This window comes from Chionomys nivalis, chromosome 25 (genome assembly GCF_950005125.1).
Source record: "Chionomys nivalis chromosome 25, mChiNiv1.1, whole genome shotgun sequence".
NCBI classification, from domain to species: Eukaryota; Metazoa; Chordata; class Mammalia; order Rodentia; family Cricetidae; genus Chionomys; species Chionomys nivalis.
The window spans coordinates 34585067-34597459 of record NC_080110.1 but is presented as its reverse complement, the minus strand read 5'-3'; the positions used below and the strand labels follow the sequence as shown (position 1 = coordinate 34597459).

Here is a 12393-nt window from a genome sequence, read left to right as displayed (position 1 = left end):
AGAGGAGGGGAACTATAAAAAGAGGAGGAGGACACTAGGGGCCAGCCACCTGGCCACCCAGCCACCCAGCCACCCAGCCACCCAGCCACCCAGTCACCCAGTCACCCAGCCACCCAGTTAGCCATGGAGTAAGAGTGAAGGTAAGGTATACAGAAGTAAGAAAAGGAAAAAAGCCCAGAGGCAAAAGGTAACTGGGATAATTTAAGAAAAACCGGCAAGACACAAGCCAAACTAAGGCTGAGAGTTTATAAGAAAGACTAAGACCCCATGTGTGTTTATTTGGGAGCTGGATGGTGGGCCCCCAGAAGAGCAAAGAGTAAGAGCCAAAAAAGTAAAAAAAAAAAAAAAACAACAACAGCTATGATCATTTTTATCCCCAGTGTTATATGAAAACAAAAGTAAGATGTATTTGGAAGAGAAAGAATTAAGATCCCCAAGAGAAGCTAGAAAGGGAACAACGAAGGAAGATTTGTCTACTGAATGTAGAGTTATTACAGGTAGGTCATGGTGGTGCCTGCCTGTGATCCAGTGTTCATGAGGTGGAGGCAAGCAATAGAATCAGGAACTCAGTTACCCAAGGCTACTCGATCAGAGTTCCAGGCTAGCCTGGGTCACATGAGACCTTGTTTAAAAAATAATAATAAAAGTATAGATATTAAGACAGTGTCACACAAGAGTGGCCAGAAATAACCATGCATTTCATGAAGCTAACTAAGATGGTTCACTGGCTAAGAGTGCACACTGACCCCAGTTCAGTTCCCACACTCACATCTTATAGCTCCAACCACCAGTAAGCCAACACCAGGGTACTCAGAACCTTCTGGCCTCCTTGGAATCCTGCACCCACATGCACACACCCACACAGACACACGTGCACAAACCCACACAGACACACCTGCATACATCCACAGACATATGTGCACACACCCACACAGACACACGTGCACGCACACACACAGACACATGTGCACACACCCACACAGACACACGTGCACACACCCACAGACACACCTGCATACATCCACAGACATACGTGCACACACCCACACAGACACACGTGCACACACCCGCACAAACACACGTGCACATGCACACACACATACCTGCACACACACACCTGCACACACCCACATAGACACACGTGCACACACCCACACAGACAGACATGGAACACACCCACACAGACATACCTGCACACACCCACACAGACACACGTGCGCACACCCACACGGACATACCTGCACACACACACACAGACACATGTGCACACACCCACACAGACATACCTGCACACACACACACATGCACACACACACAGACACACGTACACACACCCACACAGACACACATGGAACACACCCACACAGACATACCTGCACACACCCACACAGACACATGTGCGCACACCCACATAGACACACATAATTCATAAAACAGAAGAGTAAATCCTTAAAAGAAACACCTGAGGAAATGAAAAGTGCCCATAGTTTAAAACCTACAAATGTGTTCTTTATGTCCACATGTCAGAAATAAATCTCAGCTCAATTAAGAACTTCCGTATTAGCCAGATATGCACATTTTTAATCCCAGCACTAGGGAGGTGGAGGCAGGTGGATCCCTGAGTTCAAGGCCAGTCTGGTCTACAGAGTGAATTCCAGGACAGATGGAGCTATAGTGAGACCCTGTCTCAACAACAAAACCCTTCCATATCCAAAGCAAGTCAAGAACCTCCAGGGAAAGATGATAAAGGAACATGTCTCTCTGACTTCAGAGTAGAAGAGGGTTGCTTGCACACCGACATAAGCAACTGGGGTAGGCATGCTGGTACACACCTACCTCTGTCAAAGTACCAGGGAGGCAGAGGCCAGAAGATCACTGTACTTTTGAGGCCAGACTGCTCTACATAGCAAGTTCCAGGCCAACCAGGACTACATAGTAAGACTCTGCCTCAACAACCAAAAAAAAAAAAAAAAAATTAAATAAGAATAATTGATACACTTGAGCAAATCAAAATGACTTCGGTTTGCCAAGCAACATTATTTTCAAATGTCAAAACACAAGCGATAAACTGAGAGAATTATGTTTGTAATGTAACAGAAAACAGACTAACATGAACACACTACAAATCAGTAAGAGGCAAAGAAAGGAGTAAGTACTTCAGCTATGCAAACGAGTAGCCTGTGATGGGAAAAGATTTTCTCATTAGCAATCAGGGCATACAAATTAAGACCAAATACCATTTCACTCTACAGCCTCTCCAAACACGGGTCTTCACGGCAACTGCCAGGCACACACTTAAGTTGATTCTCTCCTCGGAGGTCACTGGACAATGCCTAGCTATAAGGGTGTCTAGCTATGAGGAGTGACTACTTTTCCCAGCCTCCTTAGCAGCAAGGTGTAGCCATGTGAGCAGGTGAATTTCAAAACCTGGTATCTGCTTTTCCCTTGCTGCAAGCGGGACTATAAACATATTCAAGACCTGGTTTCAGACAGGCAGCCATGTCCAATCCCCTAGTCTCTGGCAGCACTGAGAAGTAGAACACGGGATAATTTAAAGGAGCAGAGAGATCCTCCCGCCCTGGACTACATGCCCACACAGATGAGCTAGGAAGACACTTCTAGTGAGGCATGGGACAGCACACTCCTAATCTCAGCACTGCAGGGGCCTAGGGAGGAAGACTGCTGTGAGTTCAAGACCAGCCTGGACTACTGAGTGTGTTCTAGGTCACCCTTCGCTATAGGGAGACTCTCAAAATAGCAAATGATAATGATAATAATGATGGAAAAATTTATATTTTAGTACTGTTTATTATTGTTATTGTTGTTATTTAGATCTATGGGTTTCAGGTTTTTTGTGGGTTTTTGTTTGTTGTTTGTTTGTTTGTTTGTTTTGAGACAGGGTCTCTCTATGTAGCCCTGGCTGTCCTAGAACTCGCTATCTAGACCAGGCTGGCCTCGAACTCACAGAGGTCTGTCTGCCTCTACCTCGTGACAGCTGAGATTAAAGGTGTGTGCCACCACTGCCCGACTTTCTTTCTCTGTATTACAGCAGTATGGCCTGTGCTGTAACTAACACACTGGCCAATTCTATGTGCTTTTCATGTGTGTAGAATTCCCATTCTCCAATGGTAGGAGTGTAAATACCGTGAGTCTAACAGACACATACAGCATTTGGTATGCCATCAGTCAGCAAAACTACCAACAGCTCAAATTTAACATGGAAAGGGAAAGTGGCTTATGGCATTTTCATGCACTATAATACTACACGCTAGAGGATATTTGATATAATCATAAAGTTATAGTTCCTGATATTAAGTATCAATATAATATTAAGTTAAAAATGGAAGTCGGAAGAATATATACTGTTTATTTCTAGTGCTAGAAATAAAAAATCTATGTCCTGTCCAGACAGACAGACAGACAGACAGATGACACTTTGTCACTGACCTAAAGCCTCAGTCATCTTTAAATTTCATATTAGGAAAATCACACACACACACACACATGAGCACACATACATGCACACATAAGCACACATGTACACACATACATGTGAGAATGTGGTGAGTCTCACATACGTAATAATCATCAGCTCATGAGCAGATCTTATTTTAGCTGTATTTCCGCCTACTTCCTAGCTCTCCATGGCTATGATAGAATAAAAGAAAAAAGGAAAAAAACTCCAATGTCAGCCGGGCGGTGGTGGCGCACGCCTTTAATCCCAGCACTTGGGAGGCAGAGGCAGGCGGATCTCTGTGAGTTCGAGACCAGCCTGGTCTACAAGAGCTAGCTCCAGGACTGGCTCCAAAACCACAGAGAAACCCTGTCTCGAAGAAAAAAAAAAAAAAAAAACTCCAATGTCATAATATCAACCATAAATACCACAGCACATATTCTTAAAAGATGGTTATTAGATGTGCCAAATTCATATTATTCCATCTTTAAATTTTTAATAAATCCTCAATACCATTAAAAACTCAGTACATATTGAAACTACTCCATGTTCTTCATATATCAATGTATCACATGCCAAAGGTAAAAAAAAATTAGCCAGGTGGTGGTAGCACACACCTTTAATCCCAGCACTTGGAAGGTAGAGACAGGTGAATCTCTGAGTTTGAGCCTGGTCTAGAGAGAGAGTTCCAGGACAGCCAGGGCTACAGAGAAATACCCCCATTTCAGAAACAAAACAAAGCAAACCAAAATGAAAACTATAAAACTATAGTGAGTCTTTAAAGAAACTTCTGGGTAAACGTAGGGAAAAAGAGAAGTATGTTCCCAAAGAGACAAGCATGGAAGTCTCTAAGACACTGGCAACATCTGGTACCCAGAGCTCATCTCAGTCTTCCTCCTTTAGTGTCAATTATCATGTGCTATAACCTTGTGTATGTTTCAGAACAGAACATACAGGGAAGGTAAATGAGACGAGGGCAGTGTGCTCCCCTCTCGCCAGCCCCCCACCCGACTCCTGCTGGCTAACTTCAGTGTAAAGGGATGCTGAAGTGTGGAACTGCCCTGTGGACAAGTCTGACTGTCACCAACACAGAGACCATCCTTTCTTGGATTTCTTTTGCCCATCCTCATCCTCCAGGAAAGTGAGGCTGAACATGAGGTTCTGGCATTAAGTCTCAAAGCTTGCCAAGGGCAACAAGGTACAGCAGGATCCCAATTGCAGGATGGAGGAGCCACGAGCAAACAAGTAGATATCTTCCTGCCCGGGACAGTTTTTTGTGTACCTGTGAAGTTTGTCTCCCCCTGGGAAGAGGCCACGATGGCATTTGCATACTCTGAGCACACAATAAAGTTAGTTCTGGTTATGATTATCTATAATTAATATCACCATCCTTTATAGACCTTTTCTTTTCAATTATAATTCACCATGTAATAACTACTATTCAAAAACCATTATAAATGACTACATAACACTCCGCGTGTACAAGTTAGTCAATGATGAAGGTGGGTCTTTATCTATCTGTTGCTTTCATTGGTTAACTAATAAAAAAAACTGCTTAGGCCCATTTGATAGGCCAACCCTTAGGTGGGTGGAGTAGACAGAACAGAATGCTGGGAGAAAGAAGCCGAATGAGGAGTCGCCATGATTCTCCCACTCCAGACAGACGCAGGTTAAGATCTTTCCTGGTAAGCCAGCTCATGGTACTACACAGAATATTAGAAATGGGTTAGATCAATATGTAAGAGCTAGCCAATAAGAGGCTGGAACTAATGGGCCAGGCAGTGATTAAAAGAATACAGTTTCAGTGTAATTATTTCGGGGCATAAGCTAAGCCATGCGGGCGGCCGGGTGCCGGAGACGCAGCCCCGCCGCTCCTATTACAACAAGTCAACTACAATGAAATCTACTCAGACATTATTCACATTAAGGCATTGACACTAAACTGAGCAGTGGTGAAACGCACCTTTAATCCCAGCACCTGGGCGGCAAAGACAGGCAGATCTCTGTGAGTCCGAGGCCAGCCTGTCTACAGAGCGAATTCCAGAGCAGGCTCCAAAGCTACAGAGAAACTCTGCCTCGAAACCTGCCCCCCACCAAGACACATTATTCCCAACCTCACATCTTTCTAAATAGAAGTTAGAGAACAATTTTAATTCTACTTAATGTTGTGGTCATACTTGGGGGTGGGGGAGGATTCAGTATTCTAATTCTGCATGAACCACGGTAATTTGCACTATAAACAAATTTTTATTCTACACTGGACTCTCTACATTCAGTAAATGTTTCGTGAAGCCCTGTACAAGAGGTGGGGGAGAGGCAACAACAATGACGTCATAAGGAATTCCTTTCAAGGGAATCACAAGCAAATTGTCCATAAGAGCAATTCTCATTTCTAAAGTAATTTATAAAATAAAAAAATCTGTATAGACTCTGAAAGTGGTTGAGTGTGGCTGTGCACGCTGTAATCCCAAATCTTAGAGCTGTGAAGATTCAGGTACCAAACCGTGTATTGCTCAGAGCAAGTGCAAGCCCAGCCGAAGCTGCAGAGTGTGGCTCTTTCTCAGACACTATGGCATTAAGTCAGTGACTTTACTGACATCATAGGAATGCTTTCACTCACAGGTCAACGCAGCCAGTGGTCTACAGTTTTCATTTCCCAAGTAGCATCATTAAATGGAAATAGAGAAAAATCTAATACAAAGTCCTAAGCAAATATGGCCGCCCAGTCTCAGGAAAGTCACTTTTAGAGTTAGTAGTATGCACTTGAATAAACAAATAATGACCCAGAATAAAGTCCACCTTATACAGTGCTTAGAGGGGCTAGAGAGACAGACAGCTCATTGTTCCTACAGAGGACCTGGTTCGTTTCAGAGCTCCTACAGGACCCCATGTGCAGCTCAAGTTCCAGAGGATCCAGCGCCCTCTTCTTGCAACTGCAGGCACTGCAAGCATGTGGTGCAAAGACACACACGCAGGTCAAACACCAATACACATAAAATAAATTTAAATTTAAAAACCTGATTTTAAAAAAAGTCCACTTATTGCTCTTGCTCAGGACTCAAGTTCAGTTCCCAGCACTCACACTGAATGGCCTGTGACTCCAGCCCCAGGTTATCTGACTCCCTCTGCTGGCCTCTGCACCCATGGGGTTCACATAAACTCAATGCAAGCACACACATACACACATATAGAAATAAATAAATAGACCTTTATAAAGAGCTCGGGGTCTGTCTTTCATGCCCGCAGAATCCCTATTCTTTGCTCCACCAGGAAATATAATCCATTCTAAGGTCCATGTACTTTCTCAGGCTAAGTCAAGATCCACCCTGCAGACAATCCATTTAGGTAGAAAGATTGGAGATTAGGTATCTGGATTTCAAAAGTCTTATTTATATCAGAACACAACAAGAGTTAGGTAAGACACAAAGGAAATAATTATACAATGACAATGACTAACATTTATTGAGCGTGTATTATGTGCTAAGCCTGGGCTGAATGTTTCCCACAAATCACCCCAGGGCAACCCCACAAAGGCAAGGCAGTCCTATTATTATCCATGTCTTGTAGATGAAGAAGCCACATCTTCAATGTCACAAGTGGAGTTAGTAGCAAGGCAGATAGCTAACTCCAAGTCTGCACTTAAACTGTGTCCCATCTTCCCTGAGCAGTCAACAGGGTAGCAAGTGTCGGCTGTCAATAAACAAGAAAGCAGCTCTGGACCCAGAAGTAACAGTGTCTTCACATAGTTATCTATCAAATACAGCAGACAAGAAACAAATTATGATTATTTTTTAATTTGTCAGCTAGGCAGCACGAACAAAGAAAGACGAGGTAGGTGTGACTTCACATGTGGTGAGCACACCTGTGACCCCTGTCCTTGGGAGGAGAAGGTAAAAGAGTCAGGAGCTGAGAGTCATCCTCGGCTGGAGGAAGTTCCAGGTCAACCAAAAAGGAGACAATGAGGAAGAAGAAAAGTAGGAATAGGAGGAAGGGCAAGAAGAAGAAGGAGGAAAAGAATAGAAAGAAAAGGAAGTCAAGACTCTGACACAATCTGAAACCCTGCAGGAGGCTGACACAGTGTGGCTCCTCCTGGTCAACCCAGGGCAAAGAAATGGGGATGGTTGGAGCTGGGGTTTCCCGGTCTGTGCCGTACCCTAACTTTCAACCCCTTCAGGGGGGAATGTTTGCTCAAATTAACCTCCAAAAATGTTCATCAACATATTTTGTAGTTAGGAAAGCTAGTCAGTGGGCTGGAGAGGTGGCTCAGTGGTTAAGAGCACTGGTTGCTCTTCCAGAGATTCTGAGTTCAAATCCCAGCAACTACATGTTGGCTTAGAACCATCTGGAAAGTTAGTCAGGCAAATGGCTTCATCACAGTGGCTGCAATGTTTCAACAGAACCGCGGGTGCACATTCACCATGCGCTTTTCCTTGACCCTACAGGTCACCATGTGAAGCTGCCTCTGGGCACTGTGGTCCCTTGAAATGATCTTGGTGAGGAGGGGAATAAACCCAGTCAGAGATAATTTAATAACTGGAATCGTTTATTCCCCTACACACACACACACACACACACACTTGGGTTCAACTGTGAGTCTTCAGTGAACAAATCCTCTCAGGGGGTTAGTATTCTGCCTTCTGGGACACTTGGAAGCAAACTATCACTCCTCAAATGAGAGAGACCCTGGTTCTAGTCTCAAGGAAGCCACAGTTAATTGTACAATTACATAGCTGTCATGAGGCCTCCCTGCATCGTAAGAAATACTGGGCTGGCCAGAACAACTGAAGAACATCTGAAGGCCCTCCCAACCATAAACTTTTAGTTCCTAATTCAAACAGTTGTCCTTTTCCATTCCAGGTTATACGGTAACAGTAAAGCAAATTCCATGACCATGCAGTGAACAGTAGCATTTAAAACTTCCTTCTTAAAGTTGATGGCATGGCATGAACCCACACCATCTTAAAATGCCATGTCCTTATGTTCCAGATGGCACTGAAGCGTACTTCCTGTATCTCAGGGAGCACAGATTTTCCCGGTCCGTTCTGTGCTATGGAGCAGAGTGTAGGGGTTGGGGTCAGGTTCCCATCCTAGGAGATGCTGCAGATCATGGCTGTCCACCCTGAACAACCAATGCGTGCTATTTAAAACCAACGTGTCTCATTAGCGTCCCCTCAGAAATGCATGGCTCCTCGCTTCGGGTTCCACTTAGGTGACTCACGGATCCTTTCTCTACAGATTTACTGAGGTCGCTAGGAGAGACCCCCAGGTAATCCCCAAGCTCCTGTGAGCCAGTCCAGTCTCCTCGCTTGCCAGAGGTGATGAGGAGCGGCCATGAACTGTTTGGAATCTCATGCATTTGTCCACCATGCTGATGTTTTAATACCAACCACGGCATTTTTTCTCAAGATTCTGACTTTCTCCATTCTTCCCCTGCCCTTTCTTTGTTTCTTTTTTCTAAAGAACAGGGTCTCTGCCTTAGTCCCTCCAAGTGCTCTCTTGGTTCTGTGTTTAAGATGCTGGCTGACACGCAGGACATGGCCAGACTCTCTACTCGAAATTACCACATGCCTTTCAGTGGTGGCTTGGTAGGTATGCTTCTGCCCCTACCGAACTGTTCTTTAACTATCTGGATAACTCCTACTTCATTTTACAAATTTCTTCTATATTTATCTGATCACAGTTTTATTTTTCCATATTCTTTATTGAATTATAATTTGATTTCCCAAGAACTCAATTGACTCATTACGGAAAAAATTAAAAGCAAAGATGACTCCATCTACATCAGGACAGCCAAGGAAAAAAAGAAGGGAAGAGCCTGGACATTTTATGAAGCAATTAATATGAATTTTCATGACATCTTCAATTAGACCCTAAGGACTGAGAAAATGTAAATTCCTCGTAGATAAGAAAAACCACACCCCAGAGACAAACAAGAGACCTATCCAACATGAATCACAGAACTAAATGCAGTTATAGCCACACACGTGAAATCGCACGTTATTACCAGAGGCTGAGGACAGCTCCAGGTAGTCTTGCTCTCCCAGCCTTTGCAAGCAGGCATAGTGATAAAATCTAGGAGCTTGAGTTATTCTATCAGATCAGAATACTATCCCAGGAATTCTGAGGTAAATCCAGTGGCTGTCAGGGAGATGGGAGGTAACAAGAAAGAATAACACTCCAAGAGTCTTGGGCTCAAAGTTAGAAGGTGAAAAAAAAAATCACCTAAAATGGAAATGGTTCGGAACCATCCATTCACCTGCCCAAGCTACCCTGAGTTCACGCCTTGTGGCTTCATTCACTGGGAACAGACCTAAAGCAGCCAACAAAGGCAGGTTCTTCCCTCAGCAAAAGAAGAGGCTGCTTCTTTTGTTTAGCATCGGATGAAGGAGCTAGCTGGGATTAAAAGAGTAGGTTATCCAAAATCACAAATCTCAATCCTGGCCTGGTGCCTGCACACCCCTTGAAGAGGCGGCAGGGAAGGGAAGAGGATGGGGGCCCCCCAGAGGTGTCTCTCAGGCTCTTCTCCATAAGGGGTCTGCTTCACAGGACAGCTGGCTTTAAGCGCTGTGAATTGTCATCTCTCTCACTCTCAGGGTTAGCCCAGGAGGACAGGTGAATCTGTTGCCGGGACTGACCACACTGAATTAAGATAGTGATTCCCATGTTTCCATATGAATACAAAGACTCAGGTTCCTGGCAGTGGGGATACAGGCAGGGTAAAGTCTGGCCACAGGGCAGGGCCAGGCAAGGCTGGGCAGGTTCACTGAAGTCCTAAACCTAGAACTGGGTGTGGACAATGGAAGGGAGTAAGGTAAAAGTCACATATCGTGGGTCTGAGTTATTTCAGAAATACCTTTCATCATGTTCATCATTTTCCCTTAATTTTAGATTTGATTCATTATAACAAATCCCATTTTTATCTTTAGTAAAGAAGGCTTATACTCTCAAATACTCCAGCTACCGCTTATCACAGAACTTCCGCCCCCTCCCCAGAAGAAATTATGGTAATATTCAAATACTTGGTTCCTGGAATCGACTCCTTTTTCAAATAAGGGGTCAACTGCAGTCAAAATGGCTTGAAGTGAGTACCCAAACCAAGAGAGGTTTATGGACGGGAAGTGTGCCAGTAAGAGCTCCCAGCAGTAAGCAAACCAGATTGCCACTTCTGCAAGACCTGCCACAAAGAGCCATGAGGAAAACCGAAAACCTGCGCAGAGAAATGGTGATTGAGCAGGAGCCCTTGCCTGTCAATGAAAGGCTTTAGGCTGCACTGGGCATATGGAGGAAAACTGTTCTCCTCATTAGAAAGTTTCCCTGACTTAAGGAAATAATTCTCTGCTAATATAACTTCAACATCAATGTTAAGAGTTCATGGGAGTATAAACTGTCTTCATGACAGGCAGAAAGAATTCTGGATTGCAGAAAATACTTAACTGCATTCTAAAGGCCAGCCCTGAAACATGTGTCCTGTTAGACTGGTACTTGTCTTGAGTTACCTTCCCACTCAGGTGACCCAGGATTCCCTGGCCCCAAGTCCTCCCCAGGGCTCATACAAAAGAACACAGAGGCTCCAGCCTTTCCCCAGGCAAGCACAGTTAGTGTTGGCTGGGCAGCCCTTTCCCTTTCACAACACCGGGTATACACATAGGTGTTGATAGAGCAATCTTTTCCAACTTTGCACTAAATGCACCACTGAGCAGCAGAGATCTCAACACTCCATCCATTGTCTTCATCAGGAAATATACAGAGAGACCACACATGGGGGGGAAGGGGGGCAGCAAACACATAGCTGTTTATTAAAACATCCAGTGCAAAACAAAACACTTGAATTGGAAGAAAAAAATATATTTTTAGAAGTATGAAGCACAGAAAGTTAAAAGGCTCAGTCCACTTAATTAGGTTGCCTTCGTTAGTTGGCTATGCAAATGAACTGAAACTACTAACTCGTCTACTCAAGCCTTCATTTCATATGCAAGTGCCCTCCAGCAAATGATAAAGCAATATCCTCGTGTGAGTGTGAAGGCTGGCACCCAGTCCTGCTAAAAAGGAGGAGTCAGATTCCAACAGTCGCTGTAGGTTTAAGTGGCACGGCATGGAGAGAGCGATTTCATAAAGGGGACTCGCCCTACTAAATTAACAGAGAAAAGTGTGCATATCTGTCGGAAGCAGCCTTCATCAGCGAGGCGCTCGACCACTAAGGCGTTCAGACTTTACCAAAATGACTCCATAGAAAAAATATGCCGTGACAATGATTTCACATTTATTAAAAAAAAGGGGGGGGTTGTGATGATGACAACTGGGCAGGAACTCTGGGCGCTGCCGGCCTTTGAGTAAATCGCCAGCTGAAGGTGATTAAGTTCCAACCAGTTGTCTCAGCGTTGGAGATAGCTCCAGCCTGGGGAAGCCACCTGGTATCCTGTCCCAGTGGGTCTGATCAGGTTAAGACTGGCTTATAGGACGCCCTGGGGGCTCAACCAGGAGCCGAGCTGTCCCCTCGCCACCTTCCGCCCACGCAGACAACCAAGTTACACACGGGAACTCCGGGAGCACAATGACAAGTAGGCACACAAAAGGAGCGAGGCAGCCGCTCCCATCCTTACCTTTCACTTGACTTTCATACTCGGCTATGATCTCTTTGTCCTTTTTGAATCTGCTCGGGGTGGACATTCTCCGGCTGTTCCGGGCTTGCTTTCAATGGGCACGTTCTGGTCGGGTGGTCACCGGCCGGTCTCCTTGGAGAGGCAGAGAGTTGTACTCCCTCTCGCCGAGAAGCCCCAGGCAGCACCCACGGGAGGGACGAGAGGAGCGAGAGAAGGAGGAGGAAGCAGAGGAGCGTTTAGAGAGAGCCGGGCGCCGGCACCCTGCTCCAGGCTGAGCCGCCGTGGGCGCTGGCGAGCGAGCGGAGCCCCAGCCGGTGAGGCCAGCCGCGCAAACTCGGG

The 12393-nt window shown here is 45.1% G+C and overlaps 1 protein-coding gene across 2 annotated transcripts in view; it reads right to left on the bottom strand.

Annotated features, from left to right (window-relative positions):
- Srgap1 (SLIT-ROBO Rho GTPase activating protein 1) overlaps positions 1-12189 on the bottom strand; it is a 284359-nt gene extending 272170 nt beyond the window's left edge. For both annotated transcript variants that reach the window (XM_057757527.1, XM_057757524.1), the window contains exon 1: positions 12055-12189. In XM_057757527.1, coding sequence (XP_057613510.1) covers positions 12055-12121 — 67 coding nt within the window. In that variant the 5' untranslated portion in view covers positions 12122-12189. The remainder of the gene's footprint in view (positions 1-12054) is intronic.
- Positions 12190-12393: the final 204 nt, after the last annotated feature.